At 39.4% G+C, this 26,780-nt stretch overlaps 2 protein-coding genes across 2 annotated transcripts in view; both read right to left on the bottom strand.

The window, feature by feature from the left end:
* LOC142334654 (heterogeneous nuclear ribonucleoprotein K-like) overlaps window positions 1-26,780 on the bottom strand; it is a 335,604-nt gene that overhangs the window by 112,774 nt on the left and 196,050 nt on the right. The window lies entirely within an intron of this gene.
* LOC142334979 (uncharacterized) overlaps window positions 269-26,780 on the bottom strand; it is a 35,352-nt gene continuing 8,840 nt past the window's right edge. Inside the window, exons 2-4 of the mRNA XM_075383307.1 lie at window positions 9,166-9,327; window positions 7,385-8,196; window positions 269-730 (exon numbers count right to left, since the gene is read on the bottom strand). Coding sequence (XP_075239422.1) covers window positions 286-730; window positions 7,385-8,196; window positions 9,166-9,327 — 1,419 coding nt within the window. The 3' untranslated portion in view covers window positions 269-285. The remainder of the gene's footprint in view (window positions 731-7,384; window positions 8,197-9,165; window positions 9,328-26,780) is intronic.

Here is a 26,780-nt window from a genome sequence, read left to right as displayed (position 1 = left end):
TTAAATGATGTAGGGGTTAAAAAATCGGGGTTAAAATATAGGGGGTTAAAAGAATAGGGGTGAAAAAACAGGACACCAAATCTCATATATTTGTTATATTAAATCAGTTCAAATCTCATATATTTGTACCAAATAAAATAAGATGTATTTTGTAGAGATAAAACAAGGGAAAGTTCGAATAATGATCTAAAATGTGAACACACTTAATGTAAACACAAAATCTCAAACCTTCAAAGCTGAAACAGAAAATTCAACAGTAACGATTGCGCCGATTTGAAACCTCAACTATCTGGTATTAAATAAATCTCCATGTTCCTCATCAGAAGATGAAACAAAATTCTTATCAGTTTCATCACTTACATTATCAACTTTGAAAAATTTGTAGAATGAACTGATGAGGGTAGTGCAATTCAACCACAAAGTTTTATTGCGAGTGGGGCTTCTGCTGGAAGATATTGAAATACTCGATGAAGCATGTGTAAAAGCTGTCAGGGCACGATTTGCTAAAGCGTTAAAGTCGCCAATGTTTGAAGACAATTCGGCCATTGTTCGAAGAATGATGAAAAGAGTATCCGCTTTTTCAGCTCTCAGGGTTCGTCGAAGTCGTTGCTGGAGCTGTGCTGCACCAATCCCAACTTCACTTTGTGAACAGAAGTCTATTAGGTCACTGTCATGATAAAGACACTCGAGATCCGCTGTTGACAGTACAGGAAATTCCAGTTGATCAAACCTGAAAGAGGTCCATGTATTATGACCAAACCATTGCAAATTACATCTCCCTTTGATTAGATATATTTGTATAACCCACTAATACCCAAAACCACGTCTCGAAGTTGTGAACGCATGGTGCGTAATCGTGTGAGGGCGTCAAATTTACAACCCGACTATGGTGAGATAGTGAGGGAAAAAAGCGATATTGGTTTCCATTTGATTGCTCTCCATCAGGACGCATTTGTGGATATCACGTGTCGGAAAACACACAGCCAGAAAAAAAGTCACGATCGTCTTTTAGAACAGCAATGTAAAATAATGACGTTAAAAAAACAAGGAGAGCTGAATTGTCAAAGAGATATAAAATTTTTCTTTTGATTTTCAACACTGAGCTCCATACAATTTCAAAACCTAACCCACTTAAGTCGGGCGAATTGCTCTCAAACGACCAGCGAGCGGTTGGCTTCGGTAGTAGCCAGCTGGGGCTTAGGGATGCTAGCATTAAGGGGTGACCGTTTTGTGTGTGTGTGTGTGTGGGGGGGGGGGTTGATTCAAATCGACAGTTGGAGAGTGGAAAATGGGAATGTTGGGAGAGAGTGGGTAATTGGGGCAGGGTCGAACTTTTAAGATTAAGAACCGCCCTTCCCACCATGAATTGTCTCCTTCAAACAGTTTTGGTGAATTCTATTCTTGAATAGTAAAGCTTAGGGCTCTATGAGACTTCAATGCCCTCCGAGCGCTACCTAATTATTCTAATTTTGAGGACGAAAAGTCAAATGGGTCAACCAAAAAATTGGTTAAGCGATAAATCACAAAAAAGTCTACAAATTTCGTTTGAGAGCATTTAAACAGCAGTACAAGTCCTGAAACAATTCAAAGAAAATTTATTGACAAAAGCAAAAAAAACTAGACCCTGAATTTTCTTGGAAACAAATTTGAAAACCACTGCTAAAATAATTCCGATGAAAAAATTCGAAACAGTAAAAGAAGATGTCAAGTAAATTTGACGCATGCGAAAAATTAGCTCTCAAAACTAAAAACTTGTTTCAAAACCAATTTCTCAACCAACTTTAAAATTGGAGGGAAATTCACGCTACAGAACCACTCTTTTTTGCTCAATTTCCTGCTCTGGCGTGATCAACATCACCCCACCAATTTGACTTTGAAAACCGCGAAAATGTTAGAAGAGATCTCAAAAAACATAGCCTGAAGAATTCAGGAAACGACTTGAAAAGCAAAACTCAACATCTTCACTGACCTCATGCATCTCTTATCACCTTGATTTTACTAAACACTTTCAAACAACAACAGGAAAAATTCTCTAAGAAAATTAACTGACAAAAACTGATCAGGCATCCGATAGATTTAATTTTATATGCGAATACTAAGAAAATGTTGGAAAAGGACCTTGCAATACAAAATGATCCAAGAAAAATAGTACCAATTGACAGCCAATGTAAAGAGTTCATTAAGAAAAAAAAGCGAGGAACGGGAAAGCTGATAACGAAGAACAAAATCAAAAAATAATATTCTCTGTAAAACGCAAACAAAATTTTTACAAAACGATGAAAAAAATGGGAGAAAGTTTTTAATTGCAAACTATGCTAGATCGGTCAACCACTCAATACTTTGCAGAGAAGTATTGAAAAACAATTTTAAAAACCATTAGAAAATAAAATTTGTATAATTTGTTTCAACAAAAGGGCACTGTCTAGCATTTCAAGTGCCGCGTCATAGTAGCAAAAAATATTAGCTCTTAATTAGGAATTGAGTAAAATTTACAGCGAGAACCATGAAATGAAAAAGGGGGCAAAAAAAAATTAAACAACCACAAAAAATGGAAAAATTGGCTCAAATTTACTCGACTCGCATGAACAAAACCATCTCGAAACTAAAACCAATAAAATTTAGAGGCAATAAAAAGTGGTTGAACAAGTGATTTCAAACAGATAACTCACATCTGCCATCCAGAATTGAAAAAACATTGTTGCAAAAATTTAAAACAAAGCAAAATGGTAAAATATTCGCACTTGATGGCCAAAAATGCTCCCAAACGCACTACTACACACTACGATAATTGAGGGAAATACCATTCACGGTAAAAGTGGGAGCTAAAACCAAAAAAACTGCTTTGAATAAGCATTATGTGATCAAAAAATTTTGCTCCATGGGATTTCACATCTACTATTCTCGCTCTCTTACGTAAGCGACATGAACAGAAAATCCCTCCCTCTTCACTTTAGCATTATGACCTAAAGACTTTCTTCGCGCATTTCACTTTCACTTTCAAATACGCTCCAATAAATTACCGAAAAAAAGACGCCCCACCAATACTCGTCTTCGACTCATAAAAAAGACAGCGTCCAAATACAATTCAAACTCATTGAATTGTAATAAATGACCTTTACACATAAAACTACGGCCTTCCCAGTAGCTTCACCACACTAGGCACTAGTGTAGAACCACAAAACGCGGCTAAGGGCGTCAAGCCTAAAACGCCACCAAGAAACCTAATGCCCACTAGACGCTACCTGTTTATCCCGTGTTTTGGGACGAAAAGTCAAACGGGTCAGACGGAAAATCGTTCAAGCAAAAAAATCGCAGAAAGAAGTCCAACAAGAATAATATAATTGCTAAACTTCGTTTGAGTGAGATGTGCAAAATTCACGCCGCTAGACCACTCGCTTTTTCGCTCCACTTCTTGTCTCGGCGTGGATGAAATTATTACTCCAATTTGACTTAAATCATGTGTGGACAGATCTTGAAAAATCATGTGCAAAAAACAAAAACATAACCGACTAATATCGGGCGAATTGCTCTAAAAAAACCGGCGAGCAGTTGGCTTTATCATTAGCTAGCCACGGTTTAGTGAGGCTATCTTTAGCTTGATTCGACGCTGCAACTTTTCTAGCCTTGTTAGTAGATACAAGCTTTAAGCTTCCAGATTTCGCAGTGAAAATGTTTGAAGCTATTTTTGTCTCTGGAGTTATATCAAGTAACCCAACTGCAAGACTTGAAAAACTTCATTCGCCAGTAATGATTGTTTAACTCAGAAAAGGACAAAAATATTCAAAATTTTGAAAACAATCGCAAATTTTAACAAAATCTTGCTAAAATTGAAGATAGTAAAATCATTTCATCAAAATCAATTTTCAAACCATTTCATTGTCTCAAGAGACTGTCAAGTAACCCTATTTTAAGCTTCAAATAGTTTCACTGGCTCACAAAGATCTATAATCTTGGAACACGATAATTTTCCAAAAAATTGAAAAATGAAAATTTATCAAAAAAAAATTGCTTAAGCTGGAGTCATTAAAATATTAATAACCATTCCATTAAATCTAGAAGCTATGCGATAGTTTATCATTAATCTTGGGTGACGTTCTTAGGACCCCGGTGCCGGAAAAAATGAAAAAAAAACTCAAAAAGATTCAAAACTTGAAAAATTTGCGAATATATTTTTTGAAATTGCCGATATTAAAATCTTGAAAAACATTCCATTGCATCTAGAAGCTATGCAGTGAACTATCATTAAACCTTTGAGGAGGTTATTTGCTCCTGAGGCTGGAGAAACCTAAAAATTGACAAAAATTTCAAGAAAAACTTGAAAATTGCAAGTTGCATAAAAACTGCTAAAATTTGTGATAATAAAAGTTGAAAATTAATCCATGGCAAAAAAACAATTTCCAGAAATTGATTCTCAAACACTAACGGAGATTTTCTGTTGAAAACCCTGATTAAATACAAAAAATGTCTAAAAATTGCAAGTTTTGTAAAAACAAAAAGCTAAAACTCGTGGTGTCGAAAACTTGAAAAACATTCCATAACATTTAGAAACCAAACAGTAAAATATTGTCAAATCTTGGAGGAGGTTCCACGGCTTCTGAGGCTCGACAACTGGTTTTACAAAAAAAAATTGGTAGAATTTGTCATATTAAAAATTGAAATCTATTCCATGGCCAAAATAATTTTTTCATTAACTGATTATTAAACCCTTCAGGACGTTTTCTGGCCCCTGCGTCTGGAAAGACGTGGATAATGAAAAATAAGTGCACGGGGGGGGGGGGGGTGGGGGGATGGGGCTGATGAGGAGTGAGGGGACGGGGGGACAACATTGGGGTGGGGGGCAACAGCGCGGTGGGAGGGGTGGTGGCAATAGAGGAGGAGGGGGGGGGGGGGGGGTCTTCAAACTCTAAGGACCGCCCTTCACACCATAAGTATAAGTCTCCAAAACATCTGAAAGGCTCATATAGCACTTAATACCCGCTGGGCGATACCTGTTTATCCCGTTTTTGAGAACGAAGTCAAAAGCGTCAGACAAAAAATCGGTCAAGCAAAAAATCGCATAAAAAACATAGCCAGAAGAATTCCGGAAGCGGCTCGAAGCATCAAAATTTCACAAAATAACGTAAATGCAGCTGAAGCCAATACCTTTTTTATTAAACCATTAACTCATTACCTCCCCAGGTCTGAATTGGTGAAATTTAAATCGCTTTCACCAAGAAACAAAAGGCAGCTAAAATTTATATTGAAAACGTTTGATAAAGTTAAAAAAGTCAGAACTAATTAGAATGGTAAAAAAACTGATAGGGCTAGATGGTAAAAACACGACAGGGCTATCAATTGCCCTCAAATAAACCATGATTCTAATCTCAAAAAGATCGCAATAGCAAACGGCAGATAATAATCTTAGAAAATAAGTTAAATTTTTCAAAAATAGAATGCTCAAATTTAAGATTCAGAAAGCCACTACAAAAAGATTTCTAATCACTGCAAATAGGACAAGAACAAGATATACTTCTTCCTTGATGTATATATTCTAGACAACATGATTTCCTACTTATTCAAAAATTAAATGAATCATAGAAAACACATAAGCAGCAGAATAATAATCAAAGGCAAATAAAGGTTTAAAAATAAAGCCAAGGCATGAAGAAAATTGCAAAAGAAACCAAAAATGGAAATTTTGGAAAAGATTTTCTAGCAAACTCTCAGTACTGCCTTATTTTGAACGAAATCAATTGCAAACCAAAGAAATGATGAAAATGTAAAAAGCTGAAATCGTTCAATTTTATAACAACTGAAAAAATCAATATAACGAATATCAATGTAGGTGCCAGGAGAAAACTAGAATGATACAATCTAGAATGTGAAGAATATGGACACAATTTAAGGAACACCATAACAGAAAGACATTCTTGATTTTTGAAAGTTAAGTCAATATAAAAAAAACAAGAAAAACGAATACATTTCATTGTTCAGCATCCGAGACATAGAAAAGACAACGAGTCATCTGAGACAAAGATCCACCCTCTTGAACAGCACAAAAAATACAGAATTCAAACATAAAAAATATTTTGCAAAAAAATCAACAAATTTTTGAGACTTCATTTATGGAAAAATTTTTTAACTGTTTCTCGAAAACTTAACGTCAAAAAATGATTGAATTTGTTTTGAAACGAACATAAAGTCCCTGATGTTGCACAAAAAGACAAAATTTTTTAGAAATTAAAATCAAAATACAAACAAAACTGAGAAAAAATGGAGAAAAAGTACCCAAATCGGATTAGCATATGTATAATTTTATAAAAACAAAATTACATCGAGGTAGAAAGAGGCGTTGAGTATATAAATTATCAAAATGAGGTTGCTATATTAACTGGTTTTTGACAAAAAGACGGCTGAAAGATCCAAAAATGAAGAAATTACTAAAAAAAAGCAAAAAATTAACTAAAAAAATCAAGAAATATTGCCAATTTTGAACTTCAAACGCTTTTTCAGGCTCTGCAAAACGCTGTGGAATCAATTTCCGAGGTTTACATTTCAATATAGCATCGAATAAAGTGATTTCTACAAAAAACAATTACAAGCAAAAAAAAAACTGGGCCACTTGGTCGAAAATACGACTAAAAACGGTTATCTATATGCGCCATTCAGTCAAAAACTACTTTTTAAAGTCAAAAAGTCATTCACTAAACGCAGCACATGATCGAATAACTTCTCTCGCTCAGAAAAATTTAGTTCATACGGCAATTTTACTCACTTTCGCTTGCAGGTCAAAACATCTTCTGAACGAATAGTACTTCCGGTAAAAAAAAACCGTAAAACCAATACTCCTCTTCGAGTCGTAAAAAGACCGACAGGACTAATATAATAGCTACAAACTTCGTTTGAGAGCAATTAACAACAACGAACGAAACCCACCAGAACGTAAAACTTAACAAATGCTGAGTAACAACTAAAAATTTCAACCTGCCAATATTATTGACTTGACACATTGAACATAACCGGCTACATTCAGACGAACGGCACTCGAACGAGACTTTGACCGAAAACTTGGGGCTCAAAAAAGCTCCAAGACGGCTGCTTAAAGACTTAATACCCTCTGTCTTTAGCAGTTCGTCCCGTTTCGAAGTTAAATTCTTAAAGCGAGCAAAAGGACATTCTAAAACACGGTCGAGCAAAAATTTGTATTAAACATGACACAAGTTATTAATTATTGGTTCAAACTTTGTTCGAGAGCAAAGAAATTACATATTGCAAATAAAAGTTAAACTCGGTTTCAAAATCGGTTTCAAATTTTGTTACCTAAATTTCGGCTGGTGTTTGAGATTTTTCTTTAATTGAGATATTTTAAGATAATATTTTGCTTAAGAGCAAGTAAATAGCTTACCAGTCCCACAGGAGCAGAGCCACAACTCGTGCGTCAGTTTGCCTCATCAATAAATTCCAACAACTAGGAGCAACATTAATCTCCTCCTCAAGAGAACGCACAAATTGCATCAGATTGGCATCATCACACAAGACACAATCGATTATTGAAACAGTTCCAGACATTTTCTGTGCCTTGTCGATAGCTCTAGTCCCATGTATCATTGAAACGTTTTTTCGTGAGTTATCAGTTCGAAGTAATGTTGAATCACTGAATGCATAAGTGTCATCAGTTGCATCAAAATGACCGATAGAAAACGATTTGGAGCCACTCGGAAGCATAACATTTGATCCTCCAATAGAGCCATTTGAGTCTCTTCGATTCATGAGACTTCTCATTTTTCTGTCCGAGTCTGCGTTCATTACCTTCTCAATTGGATATACAAACTCGTGGGACTTCTCTTGCTCGTCATCCAGCCGCATATCTTGATCCTTGTCAATGTCTTCTGACAAATTAGACAAGCCTCGATTTTCCTCTTCTGAAGTTTTCAAATCAGTTGCTTTGTCCAAACTTAAGTCAGTCCGGTCATCGCAACTCCTCTCACCTTGTCCACTCTTTCTGCCTTTCACATAAGGATTCCGCAACTGGCTTCCACCGACCGCATCTGCATTGTTCTTCAGCCAAATTGTTTGTCTTTTGTCGAAGTAAAGATCAATAATTTGTTTCAATTCAGGCGGGAACTCATTACTAACTTCGCCCTTCATTCTTTCATCATCAAAATGAGATGTAACACCAGCTAACTTCTTAAGCAGCTCACAGGCCACAAACACGAGCTAAAATGATCTCAAGATGAATTAGAAGGTAAACAAGGGGAATGACCACCAGATTTGCTTCGCGTAGGAAATGTTCCATCTTAAATAACCAAGGGAACACAAGTAACTCAATTTTTCCTCCATAAATTTTGAAAAGATTTTAAGGGATGGATTCAGTTTCCAACGAATTTCAAAATGCAAAGCTAGCTGACATTTACCAGAAAACAACAGCGTTGTCTTCGTAGACCTTAACCCATTATAACAAACAAATCACCTTGAGTTCTCACAAGATGGACTTTTGGGTCTTTCCCATTACAGCCCCCCCCATGAAATTATAGCCCCCATTATGGTATAATTACCATTATTGAGGGCGCTATAGGTTATCTGACCACTAAGCTGGGGGGCTATAATGGGAAAGACCCGGACTTTTTTGTAAGACGGACTACTATGTAACCTTTTCAGTTCCTCAATCTAATTGAAAAAATTTAGCGAAAAATTCAATTATCCTGCGGGCTTTTCAATAGTCAGCCGCAGCGATGAAAACTGAAAAGCCTCGAAAGGTAGTTCACTTGTTCTCTAGATTTTACCCAGTAGGGATAGTACGAATAGTCGTGCTTTATTACAAAGCTTGGGAAGCTTCCCGTTCTCTACATAATAAAGCACGACTATCCGTAGTATTTCCGTGCATTTTTGCCTTCGATCCTATTGGGCTACTTAAACCGTCCTCCGCATAATTAATTTATGTCTCTTCAACACGGTCAATCGCATACTTAAAGACTAGTAAGGTATAAGCTCTTCTAAGAGAACTGCTCAGCGAGTTAAAGCCTGTACGTGTTCAGCCCGTTTTTGAGGGCAAGAAGACAAATAGTCAGACGAAAAAAGCTATCAGGCAAACAGTCGGTATTACGAAAAATCTTTTGAAAAAGGCCCAGCAGGACTACTATAATTGATACAATCTTCGGTTGAGAGCAATTAAAAAATATGTTATACCTTTGGTATATTTCTGAGCAACTTTCTTTCCTCGCCATGCATTATTTTGTTCTGCATATCGATAGCCACTTGCAAGCTGCGAAGTTTGCAATTCCCGTCAACTCGGGGGAAGATGACCCAGTATGGCTCCAGAAACGTCTCGAATGATTTGACCAACAGAACCTTAAACAAGAGAACATCGTTTAGACGTTACTTCGACTATAAGTTCACAAAAAAGAAGCCAACTTCTGAAGCCTGCAATTCGTATTGATGTTTTCAAATAAGCTGCAATATCTATCTTCAATAAGTTCCGAAATAGGTCCCAATATCTATTTTCCGGAACACACAAATGGCCACAAACAACTGTCGAACCCGCAGCCAAATATCTTAAGCCCTGTTCTGTTAAGGCCAACTGTAGGAGGAAAAGTATATAATCAACTATGAAGTAGAGCCAATACTTTGACTTAATCCGATACATTAAAATATGTTCAGTAGCAAGTCTAAAATTTTCCCTTTTTCAAAGGTAGAGGGCTTCAAAGAAACTGAAAAATTGTACCATTCAAGCATCAGTTACAAGGGCTTAAAGAAAATACCCTGAATTAATAAATTAACCTTAAAACTAAAACAAAGTCAGTTATTTTCAAAGCCACTCCACGAAATTTTCAAAGCCAGTTATTTTCACAGTGGTCTGTAACAAAAGCTAATGTGGACGAGAATCAAATCAATTTTTGAGAATTGTTATGGGTGCCAAAAATTACGTGCAAGGAGGTGTTCGAACACCAGCCCTAGGGCGTTACAGAATGAAGCATTATCCACTCGGCTCTCGGACCCTTCTGTTAGCTTATCTTACAGACTTAATTTCTGAAACATAGCCGGCAAATTGCAGAAAATATCCGCCGCTGACGCGCTTGATGCACATTGTGATTGAAGCAGAAAAAAAAGAAGAGATAGAAATTGACTGATTTTTTGCTGTTTTTTTGGTGTCAAAGAGGGTTCTAATTTGTGGTGTAGTTTCAGTTAGATTCTTAAATCATACTTAATTCAGCTTCTAAACTGAAAGCTATTAAGCGTAATACTAATGTCAGCTAGCAATCGCTCTAATGAACTTTGATAAACTAACGCACTCTGCCTTATTTACCGGGCTTCATATGTATATCCCGTTTCTTTTGATTTTGCTCTTTTGACTTTGACTGTATTCACTACATTGGGTAATTCAATGTGTGAAAGCATTTAAAATCGATTTAGTTGAAACAATGAGTGAGGTAAGTCACAAGTCAAGCGTGAAAATCGTGACTTATGAAAAACCAAAAACGCGGTCAAAAAAAAGTAAAACATAACAGGACAAGTCCTCACACACAATTCAAAGAATTTTCATCGACTTAATTATCCTAATTCCGATCACCCAATCATCTTAAAAATTACATGTTTATAGTGTCTTTAGGAAGTGCAGAGAGTTGGACAATTTTAATATCAAAGAAGCAAAATTCTTGGCAAAAACAAAATTCATTTTCCTTCTTTCGGTCATTTTTTGTAAAAATAAAAGTGGTGAGATGGAATTTTTTTGAAAACATTTTTTAAAGTTTTTTGCTATCGAATAATTTCGGAAAAAACTTCATTAAATTCTTTGAGAAAAAACCAAATTTCGTGTGACTGAACAATTCGGATATTACAGTCTATAACTTTGATAACAACTTTTAGCGCTTACAGCAACAGCTGAATCTCTGAAAAGGACCAATTTTATGAAGATCTAAAAAATAAAAACGCAAACGAGTTTGCATTAAGTTTTGAACACCGGAGCAACAAGTATAAATCATAGCAGGACAAATCCTGACGTACAATTCAAAGAAATTTTAATGACTAAACAAAAACAAACTAGACCTAGAACGGACTAGGAGTGAATTGGGAAAACCACTTCTAAAAAATCAGATCAAAATTTTTCAAAAAACAGAAAATCAATGTCAAAATGCCGCATGTGAACAAAAAACCACTAGCCAGAAATAAAAATTTGGGTCAAACAGAAAAACTAGGTCTAGAGTAAACTATGAATGGATTGGGAAAACCATTTATCCATTCCGAAAAATCGAAAAAACAGTAAAAATCAAACAAAATTGCCGCATGTGAACAAACCACTAGCAAGAAAGCAAATTTTTGTTCAAACACCGTTTTCTCTTTAAAATTAGAGCAAAAAAACTTCACGCCGCAAAAGCACTCGTTTTTTCGAACCACTTCCTGTTTCGGCGTGACCAAAATCCCTACTCCAATTTGACTTCAAAAATAAAGAAAAAGTGTACAGATTTTTAAAAAAGATAGCGTCCCGATTCAATTCAAATTCAAAGGGAGAGCGCCTAAATAACAGCCGTTGAGAGGCTGACTGCGGCTATTAATAACAGCAACTTAGGTCACGTGAACCTCAAGTGAAGCGTTAAAACGTTACCCCAGAAGTGAAATCAAAAAAAAGTTCTGAAAGAATGTTCTAGAACATAACAGTTGAGCAAAAATTTTGCGTAAAAAATACGCACTCGTTTACAATAATTGCTTCAATCTTCGTTAAAGAGCAATTAGTAACACTGATAAATTTAAAACTGCACTATAGAAAGTCAATAAAGCTACACACGCAAATTAACACAGGTGCGATAGAACGGCAACCAAACTACTGAAAACGACAAGACGACGGGTAGCAAATCGCAAGTAAAGATGGTTGAAACAAAAATTGATACAGAAGAACCGCAAAGTGATAGCAGTAGCTGTTATACACAGCCGGCACAACATCGATAAACTTTTGAAATGTTTGATATTCAATTTTTGGATCTATTCTGTTTCGCCCCCTATGTTTTTATGGTTCTACTACTTTTCACCCCTATTCATTTAACTTCCTACCATTTAACCCCAATTTTTTCACCCCTCTATCATTTAACCCCTCTATCATTTCACCCTTCTAGCATATCATCCCGTCACTTAGAAGTCGACATTAAAGGCATGTTTTGTCATAATTAAGTGGATACATTAATCCCACGTTCGGTTGTGATAATTTCATATCAATTCCCACGGGCCATTGAGGCATGGCCAAGGCCCGCGAGGCATGGCCAAATGATTATATTGCTAATTTATTTATCCTTATTTTATAGAAAGATTAAAATCAGGGTGAAATGATAGAGGGGTTAAATGATACAGGGGTGATTAAATCGGGTATAAATGATACGGGGTTAAAGGAATAGGGGTGAAAAAGCGGGGCACCGTTTTTATGCCCCCAATTACAATTTATGTGTTGTAAAAAAGAGCACGTGCGCCTAAGGGCGTAAAAGATATTTGCTTACAAAACATGAAAACAAAGCCATATTGATATTTTAGACGCTGTATCAAAGCGCACTTAGATGCCCTCCAATTAAAGTTCGAATACCAAATCCGAGCTCAAAGAGTGGAGAACAAAAGTCAATTTTCTATGGGAGGTAAATTATGAAAAATAAATATAACCCACTAACGTCGCAAGAAATGCTTTCGAACGACTAGTGGGAGCTCGAATCTATTGCAGCGTGCTTCAGTCGGAGTGGGGGAGTAACTAAATTCACAAAGGCAGGCTTTAAATGACGTCATTATAGGTTATTATATACCACTATAACTTCGAATAAAATTTAAAGCAAAAAAAATTAAACCGATTTTGGAGCACGTTTCATTAGACTTTTAGTATTTGATTGCCACCTATCGCGATCAACTGCTGACACTTGTTAATGAGAGAAACTTATATCACTCAAAAAGAAAAAATCAAGGGCGTAAAAGTCATTCGAAAAGTCAAAATGGTCAAGCACAAATTTTGCATTAAAAAATACCAACACGTTTACAATAATAATTGCTTCAAACTTCGTTAAAGAGCAAATTAAAACTTAACTTGATATAAAATTCTACTACAATCCAACAACATGCTCGTTTTCAGGCGAGCCCTATGAACTTCTCAGCGCTGCTTAAATAGGAGTGTGATAATAACAAATTCAAAAATCATTTTTTAGTGAATTAAGTCATCCATGCTCAAAATTTTTCTGCATAATTTAAACTTATGATAAGGATTATGAAAGCTAAAAAGACGCCAAGCACATATAAAAGTCAAAAAATAGTAAAATAGAGGATCTTTTTGTGTCTTCATTTTTGAAATCTGTTTTTTTTGCGTCTGTTAAAGAACGAACACATCTGCTTCGATACAATTTATTATAAATGACAACTGGTAGTGCAAAAAGTGCAGACCTAAAAAAATTGTCGTCTGCAGTTGTTATAGGGCAAGAGAATGCAGAAAAAACAGCCAACAACCATCCAACAATTTGCTCTCAAAAAGCAAAGTGGTGGGAGGCTTTGATAATAGATTGCGCATCTTGACACGCGTTCTATAGCCTACTTTGCCAAATATGTACGCTGATTCTCAGACTGGGATATATAGTAATTGAATTTTCATATAAACTAGTAGAGTAAAGCAATAAAATGCCAGGGTGAACTTTATCAAATAATTACGTAATAGTTCTCGGAACAATTTTCAATTTCAATTACATTAATTTTTCATTTACAGCAGATACGTGCTTCGAAAATATTTTCAGCAAAACTGCGATGGATCTACAGTCTTCATAATTCTGTAAATCAATCGCAGCTTTGATTAAAATACTTTTTGGAACGTGTATCTTGTTTAAATCAAAAACTGAGGTGGTCAATCTCAAAACTCTTCTGAGAACTATAACTTTTTGTACTAAAATTATAAAATAATTTGAGCAATGCTACTTAAGCCAAAAGTGCGTATATTTTCCCCAAAACAATTAGGCAAATAAAGAAAACTTATTCAATGAAACTGGATAATAAACAACAAAAAAAACTACATCTGGGGAAAAAGCATAAGTTAAGTCAACAAGATCAACATCAGACGGAGTAAAGAATTTTTAAGGCGAGTAGAAAATGACGCACAGCACAAATTCAGCGTCTGAGTGATATATGTCTCTGAACAGTTAAACAGGAGCGGTTTTCGGTTTTCAAAGTAATCAAACTTGTTCCATGGAAAGTCTGCAAACTAAAAAGAGTAAAATAAATAATAGCCATAGATTTCCTTTCGCGGCTATTATTAAAACTAGCACAAATGATTCAATCGGGTCCTAAGGTTAAAGTAGTCTAGGGTTTTCTGCATACAATTTCAGTAAAAACTGTTAACTGGTAGTGAAAAAAGTTATGCCATGAATATTAGCCGAATGGCATGATAGCCGAAAAGGAGATATTAACCAATAAGATTTGAGAACGCACAAATGTTATTGTGAGAATAACAAGTTGGGTCATGATATTTTGTTCGGTTGTGATAGATTCGGTTGCGTGCAAGAGAGCCGACGTTAGAAAGCGCCGAAACCTGATTTGATCTAAAAAGAGTCGAAATCAAAAAGTTGCCTTTAATTACCCTAAATTATTAGTTGATTACCAAGAAAAGTACTTAATTGGTCTCGTCTCATGTTCGGTTGTGATAGTTTCATATCAGATCCCATAAGCCGCTGAGGCATAGCAATGGCACGCGATAATTTCAAGATAATTATTTATTAATGATTTTAGTTACTTTTACTAGAAATTATGCTTTTCAAATACTCGGTTATGATTGGTTGAGAAATTGGTAGTCTCATTTCAGAAGGCAATTTAATTGGCTGCAAAAATTATCTTAAATTTTTGGCTAATAATTTCAAAAAATTTCTGGCTTTCTTTCAATCGGCTCTTTTAACTTAAGCTCTCTTACAAGTCACCGATAGATTCATCAAGTCCCATAGGCCGCTGAGGCGTGGCCAAATAAATTTCATTTCATTTGTAAGCGAGTTAGATAATTGCGCGTCCCACTTATGTTTGCGTAATGCAACTATCTCATGCAATTGATGCTTCTAATTTTCGTTCTTTTGACTTTATCGGCTAACTTTTACGTCTGTTACCGAGTAAACTAAATGAGCAGTCTATTTAAAGAGCTATTTAAATAAAGCGAGAATCTATCCAGCGAGAAACTTTATTACGTCATAATCTCTTAACCATGTAAGCCTTACAAAAAGATTAAATGCACACAAAATACGTTCTATTTGGCATAGAAAGCTCGGAAAAAGTTCGTTAAACATAATTTTCGTTGAGCCTACTAATATACTGAATCGATTGCGCTCTTTTTAGGCTTAATATTTTTATGTTTCGAAAACGTATCGGTGACCAATCTGAGTCGAAAATCGACTCAGACAAAATACCTGCTAAAAAAGATCAAGCTAGATTTGCCGGGCCATTGAGAGGGGCCTTTGGCCTTTTGCGTTGATAGAATATAGTTGGATGCGATATAGATTGTACGTTTGAATTTACCTTCGAAAGTCTGATTATTAAATTTATCAGCTTTATGCTGGTGCCGCGCTTTATGCTGGAGCTGCGACATCTCCGCATTTTGCCTCCCTAAGCTAATAATATATGCTTCATTAATGCTTATTACTTTAACTGAACAAAAGAGCGTCTGTGCTTGCAACTGTGAAAGAAGAGCAAAGAGTACTCTCGCGATTTGTTTACTTCTTGTTCAAGTTATACGCAGGCCAGCCGCACTTGATAAGTTATAACGTTTCATTTACGCGTTTCATTGGAAGTTAGTCTTATTTGATAGTGGTCTCAAATTGCTGTTTGTTTGAAAATGACCTGATTTGTGATAAAAATTCCTCAATTTTGGTATACAAGCGTTCGTAAAGAGTAATTGACAATTGTTATTTATTAGAACGCTTGAAAGAAAACTCTGGACAAGCTAACTTTGACCAAATTTATGCCGTTAATTCTGAATTTTGCCGTCTACTATCATACGAAGTTCACCCACTGGTCAATAATTACAAACAGCTCTTATCAAGAATGGCAGAGCAGTTTTCAAAGAAAGAATCTCCAGTCGTCTCCAAACAGATCCGGCAACCAGAAGTTCTGATTCAGTACAAAAAAATAGACGAATAAGAAGGAGGATCACTGCTAGAGTTGAGTCTACACGCAACCCAAACACAAAATTGAGACTGCAAAAAAAACTGTAAGACCTATTCAAATTGAAACTCCTTTGATGCTGTAAATTTATATCCGCAACCGGCAAATCTACTAACCCCCCTCAATTTGTTTTCGGTTTTATTTTCTCTAATCCGGTTATTTTAATTCCTCTGGTCACCGATAACCTGTCCCTTATAATTTTTTGAGTTTAAAAACATAGATTTTGAAAATTTTCGGCAAAAAATGCAATAAATGTTTTATTGCGTTATATCTCGCTGAATTTGGTTTAAAAAAGTTATAAACGTCAAAAATCACGCGAAGCAAAGAAAAAAGTTTGAAAAATTGACCAGATTTGAAAAAAAAAATTGAAAAAAAAAAATCTATCCAATCATTCTAGCATACTTATATAGTAGATAGATAGATTAAAACGTTTTAAAAAACAAGTCTGGTCAAGTCATTCAAACTTCACAAAAAAAAATCAGGTAACTGATTTTTTTCTCTCAAATAAGCGCTTATTCTTGGTAACTCGTGAAAATCGTGCATTTAACATCAAGGCTCGGAGTTTGAGCAAAGCTCAAATCATTTATGCTGTAAAAACATTATATGCTTTTCATATTAGCTGCTAGTTCACTTCATCACGCCATAAAAACTGCGCCTCAAGTAACACAAAATCGTCACAAACGTAACGTTTACGCATTACCGGGTTTAAGTTTCAACCCTAACGCTTTGAAAGTCAGAAAAACAGCGCAGTTCCAGTTGAGTCATTTCTTTCATGATAAGAAGCGCCTAGTTATATGGCATGATGTAGTGAACAATTCGCTTTCACGTCATCGAAGCAACGACAATAAGCCTTTAACACCTTCACAGCTTATTGCAGTGCTTGAAAACTATCAGGAGCGCATAGAAGCTATTGTGTATTGCCCCAGAGAGGGAACTCCTGATATTTCTGATCAGCTCAAGCGTAGTACTCTAGTTACCATACACTTAGTGAAAGACATTGTGTCTAGACGTAAACAGAAAGATCTTAGTTTACTCAAAGAGTACAGAGCATTACACCAAAGGCCTGCGCTTGAGCTGAAAACACTGACCATAGTCTTAACTCATAAGAACAACCTCCGGTCCTTGATAACACGGTTTCGACCGAAAAAACTTTCAAAGCGCCGTCGAAAAACGCTCCGCAACCGCCATGCGTACGAGGAGGCGGAACTTACTCAAGCCTTTAATAACCTAAATGTCTCGTAGTCTTGCGTTGTTGCGCGGGTTAGTTTGTGGTTGATTCCTTCCAATAGCGCTTTACTAAACGTTTCGCTCTCCCCATTTTGAGTTATTCACTACCGTCCGTTTTCCGCAGGTTATCTGGTTTCATTTTCCGTTTCCGTCCTCTTTGTTTCCGTGTCTTCTTGTTTCTTCCTATTCCCCGTTTATTTGTTGTATGATGTAGTATGTTGAGTTTTGCTGTAGTAAAATTTCTTTCTGCTAGTATGCCGGTTTGTTGTTTAGTCTCGTTCCTTGCTAGGGTGTGACTTAAGTTCATTCTAGAGTTACGGCTGGTTTGTTTCGTGACTTTCACCACACCTGTTTGCTAGCAATTTGTTGTAGCTTTATTAATTTTTGTAGTATGCACTTTTGTTGTCTGGGTATGGTGGTTTGCTAGGGTGTGACTTAAGTTTGTTCTGGAGTTACGGCTAGTGAATTTCCTGACCCTTTCGACCTTTGGTTATACTACATCGTTGCCGTAAATTGTTTCATGTTTTGATGCCGTTGATAAAACCCCATAATGTTTGTGCTAGTTTACCTGGCAGTAGCTCCTCTCCTTCTTTCTAGGGTGTGACTTAAGTTTATTCTGGAGTTACGGCTAGCTTGTTTGGTTGAGTTTATTGCTGTGGTCTGCTAGCATCGATCTTCCCGCCTCCTCGCTTGTGCTTTCCGCCCGTCCGTGCCGTTTTCCCGTTTCGTCGCGCGCCATCCGCCCGACGTTTCCGCCCCTTCCGTGCCGTTTTCCCGTTTCGTCGCGCGCCATCCGCCCGACGTTTCCGCCCCGCCCGTGCCGTTTTCGTTTCGTCGCGCGCCATCGGCCCGACGTTTCCGCCCCGCCCGTGCCGTTTTCCCGTTTCGTCGCGCGCCATCCGCCCGACGTTTCCGCCCCGCCCGTGCCGTTTTCCCGTTTCGTCGCGCGCCACTCGCCCGACGCTCCCGTTTGTCCGTCGTGCGTTACTCGTTCGGCGTCTCTTCCCCTCCGTCCCGTCTCCCGTTCTGCCCCTTTTCGCGCTTCCTGCGCACCGTTCTTTCTTTCTTTCGCCGGGTACTATTGTACTCGACGAACACATTTGCTCTTTGGCGGTTTGCTAGCCAAACCGTCACACGGGTTCGGTATAACCCATTTGTGTTGTGCTGTTGTGTACTTTATAATAGTACTGAATTAAACTTGTGGTTCCTGTCTTTCTTAAGATCATGACAACTTTGCAGGACAAATTCAACAAACTTTATAGTGCAAGAGCAAAATTAGAGGCTGAACTTAATAACATCTATGGGGAAATTAACAATGCTGTTGATAAGCAAGACAGGAAAGTTAAGATCGAACGTCTGATTGTGAAGTGCAAAGATGCTTTTACTAGAGTGGTTGATAAGAATGAAGAGCTCTTTGATCTGGCACAGAAGACTGAAGATCCAGACGCTGCCTGTAAGAATCTTGAGAAATGGTTAGAGACTGTAACAAAGAAAACTGACGAGTTCATTGCTGCTGCTCGAGGGTATATCAATTCGGTCCAAGACAAAGAGAAGGCAGAGATGTATACCTCTCACCACTCAAGATCAGGTTCGCATATGACTTCCTCAAAAAGATCAAGTCAGCGTCAACGAGAATTAGAATTATCAAGACTAAAAAGGGAGGAACTTGAGAAACAACATGAGGCAAAGCTTCGCATTGCTAGACAACGTCTTGAAATTGAAAAACAAACGAAATTGCGGGAATTAGAAATTGAGCAGCTTGAGGAGGATCATCGCAAGGAAGTAGCTGCTGCAGCCCTTGAGGAAATTGAGTTGATGACAAAATCAGCAACAGACGGGTCTGATACAAGCGAAATGAGTGGGCTCTTTACCGAAAGAAGTTCAGTTAAGAGCAAGAAACTTGTTCAAGATTGGGTTAATTCGTCACCGGCCGGGAACATGGCAGATGTTGCAAACGAACCGAGTTTGCACTTTTCTGGTTCCATCGCCCAATCCAACCAAGCAATTGTCCAACGACCTTCTTCAGCTCAACTTCCAAAGTCACACTCTAATCTCAATACTCATGGTCAAGTTGAGGCTAACATCAACCTCCCTGTCCATGAGCCGCAAGAACCAAGTACTAGAACCAATGTAACCAACGATGCACATGTTGCAAATAACATCATGCAAGAGCAACGACAGCCTCAATATACGCCTCCATCACCACCAATAAACTTTGGTATGCCTACTCAACTAAACGCCCCAAACACAGCCCGACAACTGTCTCAAGCAACAATGCACTTCGATGGTTTACAGTTAGATCATCAATTCCCTCGCAGGGCGAGCATGCCGGGACAGTTGAATTTAACCAGCCCTCGGCATTCACCTCCTTTAAATGCACTCGCTAATGCTCCGCTAGCACTTAATCCGCAACAGGCACACATAAATGTACCAGCCCCTCCACCCCCCGTTCCAAACCCCGCACCACCGCATTTTCCGTTAATCCCACCAGCATTCCGATTTCCTCCTTCCCCGCCACAAGCACTCCCACTACAAGCCACTAACCCCGTGGCGAATAATATCAATCTGTTACCCCATTCTCCGCCTGCACCATTCATTTCCTCCGCAATTAATTTCGTACCTCAATTAATTCATCCACCACCTCCACAAAAGAGTTTTCAGCCCCAAAATTTTGTACCCATAACCCACGCACCTCCTGCTCCTCCAGATCCAAATGTCTGGCGTTTTCCGGCAGCAGTCCCAGCTAATGAAGTACCACTTGAACGTACATCTGCAAATTTATACACCGTACAACCGGCCCCGCTAATCAACCCTCATATATCTACATCGCATCGCTCCCCTCATGTACAAGCAGCAGCAGGCGCTCAAAATTACGTAACATCAGACTTCATGCAAGCGAATCCATTTAGTTCTTCCGCAGGTACCGCCCCCACCTTTGTCACTCCGATCATTCCGCCAACGCATGGAGCTACCGTTCCGAACCCGTTGTGTTGGGGTGGCCCGCCGCATCCCACACCTTCGGCTCCTTCTATGGACTCTGCGGATTTGATAAAGCAGTTGGCGGACGCAATTACTTGTAAGAAGAACGATCCACTGCCCGAGTGGAAGTTGGCACAATACAATGGTGATCCCCTGCAGTGGCACGAATGGTTCGGGCAATTTAAAAGCGCCATAGACGCACAGTCCTTGACTGATGACGTCAAGTTACCATACTTAAAAACTCTTGTAACTGGAAAAGCTAAAACCGCCATCGCTGAGTTCGCATACTGTGGTGTAATGTATAAGGATGCACTTAAGACACTCGAACGTAAATTTGGCCAACCACAGGCAGTAGTCAGTGCACACTTAGAAAAACTCAGCTCTTTTCCACCACTAAAGATGCACAATAGTGATAACATCATAAACTATTCTGCAACAATTTCAAGTCTTGTTGGGGTCTTTAAATCACTTTCATATGACGCAGACCTTAAGAGCGCCTCACTTCTCAACACGGCTGTGCAAAAATTGCCGCCCAATCTGAAAGAATCCTGGTCACTCTTCACCGTGAAAAAACATTGGGTTAAGCCAACACTCCTTGACTTCAACGATTGGTTGAAGGAGAAAGCCGAGGCACATGATTTAATGAAACAAACTTCGTCGAAAGCAAGAACTGAGGATAACACCAACTCAGTAGTAAAGACCAAAGTTGCCTCAAGAACTTTTGCTGCTAATACACAAACTAAGGGCACTCAGAGACCAGCCTCAACATCGGCAACGCCTGCAACCCCTCGCTGCATTGTGTGTAAAGGTATCCACCGCATCTGGGAGTGTAGGGTATTTAAAGAAAAGTCTCCCACTCAGCGAGCAAAGGTAGTGGCTGAAGCAAAACTGTGTTTCTCATGTTTGAGAGAAAAGCATATGTTCAGGCAATGCCCAAACCCCAGGAAATGCAGGAAGGACGGTTGCAACAGCTCCCATAACACACTTCTTCATGGAGCTGAGAGGGTGTATCCACCAAAATCCCCTTCAAACAACAACAACATTAATTCTAATGCTGGCGCAAATCAAAGTAAACTTCCTAGTGTCCAATCAGCGAGTAAGACCACTACTTTGTCATCTGTGAGTAATGTGAAAGGCCTCCTTCAGGTGACTGAATTACAGTTGAAGAGCTCCTCCGGTAAAGATACCACGGCTTTAGTTTTGTGTGATACCGCTTGCAGTAACTCTTGGGTGTCCAATGATCTTGCAAATAGACTTGGTTTGCACGGTACAGCATTGAAATTAACAGTCAAGGGTATAAATACCGAGGAGGTCGTAGACACTAAGTTAGTTAAACTTATTGTAACACCACGCGACAACCAAACATTTGAACCATTTAAAGTCAGCCCTTACGTAAAGGAAAATTTGAATGTAGGCGCCGACGTCATTAACATTAAAGCACTTCAGGAAACATACCCGCACCTAGCAGTTCTAGACCCAGTTACATATTGCTATGGAAACATCGAGATGATACTTGGACAGGATGTGTATCATGCCATCCGCCCGTTAGAGTACTTCGCTGCCGACGAGAAGTCCTCGCCCTTCGCTGTTCGCTTGCCCATAGGTTGGGTTCTAAGCGGCCCTCTACCGTCGTCTTCAGGTTTAGTCTCGACTTGTTTCAAAGCCAATATGGAGCAGGATTTTGAACTCGCTAGTCAGGTAAAATCTTGGTACGACATGGAGTCGTACGGCGCACTTAAGCAAGTAGACCCACGATCCGCCTCGGATGCGCGTGCGCATGAAATTCTTGAAAACACCACCGTGCATAATGGAAAAAGGTGCGATGTAGGAATGCTATGGGCTGAAGATAACATCGAACTGCCCAACAATTATTTCTCAGCGCTTGTTCAATTAAAGTCTTTGGAAAAGCGGCTCACGAAAGATCAGACCTTAAGGGAAAAGTACTCGAGTACCATCAAAGAGGACTTAGACAAGGGCTACGTAGTAAGGGTCAAAGATGCTCATAAGGTGGAAAGTCGCTCGGAACGAGAGTGGTACCTACCACACCATCCGGTTGTTAACCCGAACAAGCCGGGTAAGGTTCGTAGGGTACTAAACGGAGCAGCAAAATTCCATGGCGCATCTCTTAATAAGTCATTACTTACCGGACCTGACCTACTACAAAACCTAATCTATGTACTCCTACGGTTCAGACAACATCCATTTGCCGTATCCGCCGACATCGAGGGAATGTTCCTCCAAGTTGGAGTGTTGCCATGTGATCAACCATCATTGCGCTTTTTGTGGCGGGAGGACCCCACATCAAATGTTGTGGTACACCAGTATACGCGCCACATCTTTGGGGCAAAAGATTCGCCCACCTGCGCCAACTACGCACTTCAGCGCACGGCACGCGATAATGCTAAGGAGTACCCAGAAGCTGCGAAAGCCGTCCTTGAGAACTTCTACATGGACGATTACTTGGACTCAGTGGAATCCCCCGAGAGGGCCCTCATTAGGTCGAAGGAATTGGTTCATCTTCTCCATCTAGGTGGGTTCAAGCTTACTAAGTTTGTAAGCCATGTACCAGATCTGGCTGACCGAATTGATGGGTCTGCTCAATCCACTGAACCGAAGGTCATCGTTTCATCCAAGGAGGAATCAATGCACGTGCTTGGGCTTAAGTGGGATCACAACAACGATACTCTGGTTGTGAGCAGGGGTACTAACAGCACCATCACGAAAAGTTTAACACAGCGCTTGGTCCTAAGTCTTGTGTCAAAGGTCTACGACCCAATTGGTCTTGTCGCACCGTTCACTGTTGGTGCTCGGCTAATCTTGAAAGACATTTGGCGTGCCAATGGACAAAGTTGGGATGACGAGTTACCTAAAGACACAGTTGACAGATTCCTTGCCTGGTGTGTTGAACTGCCGCGGTTAGCTGAGATCACTATACCGAGAAGTTACTTTTCAGGACCATTCCAACATCTTGAACTCCACATGTTTGGTGATAGCTCGCAAGACGTATTCAGTGCAGTAGGTTTTCTCAGGGCTCAAGTAACTTGCACCTCCGGGGAGATTAAAACAGAGCTGGCGTTTGTCTTGGGCAAGGCCCGTGTTGCACCTATGAAGGTAATGACAGTTCCTAAGTTGGAATTACAAGCCGCTCTCCTCGCTGCCCGTTTAAAAAGGGAAATCTGTCGAGCATTAACGGTTACTGTGGATAAAGTCTTTATGTGGACAGATAGTACCATCGTCTTGCAGTGGATAAACTCAACAAACAAACACCCCATCTTCATTGCAAATCGTGTTAGTGAAATCCTGGAGAACACCAGCGTTGACCAATGGAACCACGTCGCCACTTGTGATAATCCGGCAGATGCTGGCACGCGTGGCATGTCCGCTGAAGTTTTGCAATCAAGTAGCTGGGTGAGGGGTCCTGACTTCTTGAGAACTAAGCAATTCCCTTTTGTGCCAAATACTGACGTCGTTGATAACATCAAACTCGGCGTTGTAACCAAGGAACAAGATGATGACTCCATCTCATCTTTAGCCGCATCCGTAACCAAGCCCCCTAAGGAACAAAGTATCAATCTAATCCCGTTTGATAAGTTCAGTTCTTATCAAAAATTACTGCGTGTCACCGCATATGTGCTCCGTCTTTTACCATCTCATGAAAGTTACCGTACCGTAGACGGCAGCATAGCCGATCCTGTTGAGCTTGACGAAGCCGAGCGTCATCTCCAGTACTTGGTTCAGGAAGAGTCCTTTAGTACTGAAAGAAAGGATCTTCTTGACAACAAATCTGTTAAGAAGAGCAGCCGCATTGCTCAGTTTACTCCGTTTATTGGGCCTCATGGTCTCATCCGTTCTTCTGGTCGACTCCGACGGCTAGTGGAAATTGACTTTGACACTAAGCATCCTATCGTGCTGAATGCACGTCATACTTTTGTTAAACTGTTTCTGCGGCATACTCATTTGAAGAACCATCATCAGGGCATTGATTACTTAAGGTCAAAGGTACAGGAACGTTATGCCATCCTAAAACTACGTTCCACACTGCGTTCCATCAAATCAAACTGCGTGTTGTGTAGAAAGTTCCGTGCAGCAACCATTCAACCTATCATGGCAGACCTCCCAAAGGAGAGACTGGCATACCAGTCTCCTCCCTTTACCAACACCGGGGTTGATTACTTCGGCCCATTCTACGTCACAGTTCGTCGGACTACCGAGAAGAGGTGGGGATTTCTCTTCACTTGTCTCACTACTCGTGCTGTCCATGTTGAAGTAGTCCCGTCCATGGACACTAGTTCTTGTGTAATGGGAGTGGAGCAGTTCGTCTCCCGTCGGGGTACTCCTGCTATGATTTGGTCGGATAATGGTACGAACTTCATTGGAGCGGAGAAAGAGCTCCGTGAATGTGTGGAAAAATGGAATACGCTTAACATTGCCACCGAACTTGCACATAAGGGCATTAAGTGGAGGTTCAATCCACCCAGTGCGCCACACCAAGGTGGCATCTGGGAGAGGCTAGTTCGAAGTTTTAAAAGAGTACTGTACACTATCCTCGGTACGCGTCGCCTCACAGATGAGGTGTTGAACACTACTTTTTGTCTGGTCGAATACGCACTAAACTCACGTCCCTTAACGCCCGTAAGCGCCGACCCGTCCGACCTAGGCGCAATAACACCTAACCATTTTCTACTCGGTAACCAAGCAACCCGAATTCCGTCTATCGTTGGCGTCGACGAGTTCGATCATCGTAAGCGGTACGCCCGTGCACAGTCCTACGCCAATGCAATTTGGGCACGTTGGCTCAAGGAGTATGTACCTGCGTTGAACCGTAGATCTAAGTGGCAGACGCCTGCCGAGCAGCACCTCAAGGTCGGTGATTTAGTTTGGATCGTTGAAGAAAGCAACCCTAGGGGTTACTATCCAACCGCTCGGATTGAGGAACTTCGGTACGGCTCCGACAGCGTCGCCCGCTCCGCCGTCTTACGCACGTCATCCGGATCGCTCGTCCGCCCACTCGTTAAGCTTGTACCGATCCTCCCAACATTTTCTTCCGGGCCGGAGGATGTTACCGAGTAAACTAAATGAGCAGTCTATTTAAAGAGCTATTTAAATAAAGCGAGAATCTATCCAGCGAGAAACTTTATTACGTCATAATCTCTTAACCATGTAAGCCTTACAAAAAGATTAAATGCACACAAAATACGTTCTATTTGGCATAGAAAGCTCGGAAAAAGTTCGTTAAACATAATTTTCGTTGAGCCTACTAATATACTGAATCGATTGCGCTCTTTTTAGGCTTAATATTTTTATGTTTCGAAAACGTATCGGTGACCAATCTGAGTCGAAAATCGACTCAGACAAAATACCTGCTAAAAAAGATCAAGCTAGATTTGCCGGGCCATTGAGAGGGGCCTTTGGCCTTTTGCGTTGATAGAATATAGTTGGATGCGATATAGATTGTACGTTTGAATTTACCTTCGAAAGTCTGATTATTAAATTTATCAGCTTTACGTCGGTTAATATTCCGGACACCGAAAAAAGCAGACAGCAGTTTATTAAAATAGGCTTCACAGTTATTTTGGCGCATAGAGTATGATGAAAGAACAAATGCATTCAACTCCTTGATCTCCAGGATGCGAACAAGTTAAATTACGCAAAACCACAGACTCCGTGTGTTTAAAAGTTATAAAAAAAGTAAAGCGGAAATTAAAAGAGAAAAATGCGTACAAAACCCACAGCATTGAAATAATCGCAACAAACAACCAATACGGTGGAGCAATTGCTCTAAAAAAAATGGCGAACCTTGAACTTTATCAGTAGCTAGCTCCGGCTTAGTAGTCCAGCTTAGGCTTAATGGGGGGGGGGGGGTGAATCTCATACCTAAAGACTAAGGCTATGAGAGAACTGCTTAGCAAGTTAATGCTCTCAGTGCTTCAACTGTTTTTCCCGTTTTCGAGGACGAACATCAAATCGTGAGGCAAAAAAAAATGAAAAAAAAAGCTATCAGAGGAAAAGTCGGTAGAGCAAAAAATTGCAGAAATCCAGCAGCACTAATATGATTGCTACAAACCTTGTTTGAGAGCAATTAAAAAACTGTTTCCAAGAAGTCAGCCAAGAACTTTTAACGTAACCGTATTTTATTCAAAAAGCAGAAAGGTAGCCCCGTGAAATTAGAAAAAAAAACGTTGAAATGATTACCATCACAACCAGTTTCACGCGGTATTACCAAAAAAATGCACTCAGGTTACATGACAAAAACCAATGTCAATATATGTATCAAAATACCAATGCTATAATATTTAATTTAATCCCTTTGGTCATTTCGTTGATAATCCGATTACAAATCAGTATCAAGCATTATAAGCGTGTATATTTAAGCGGATAGTATCTACGGGTGAACAGAGAAGTCCCGGACAAAACGGTCCCGAATAGCAAAATATTCCCTAAACTAAACAGTC

Source organism: Convolutriloba macropyga, chromosome 2, assembly GCF_964194025.1.
Source record: "Convolutriloba macropyga chromosome 2, txConMacr16.3, whole genome shotgun sequence".
NCBI classification, from domain to species: domain Eukaryota; kingdom Metazoa; phylum Xenacoelomorpha; order Acoela; family Convolutidae; genus Convolutriloba; species Convolutriloba macropyga.
Note: the sequence above shows the minus strand (reverse complement) of the source record. Positions and strands in the feature narration are given on the sequence as shown.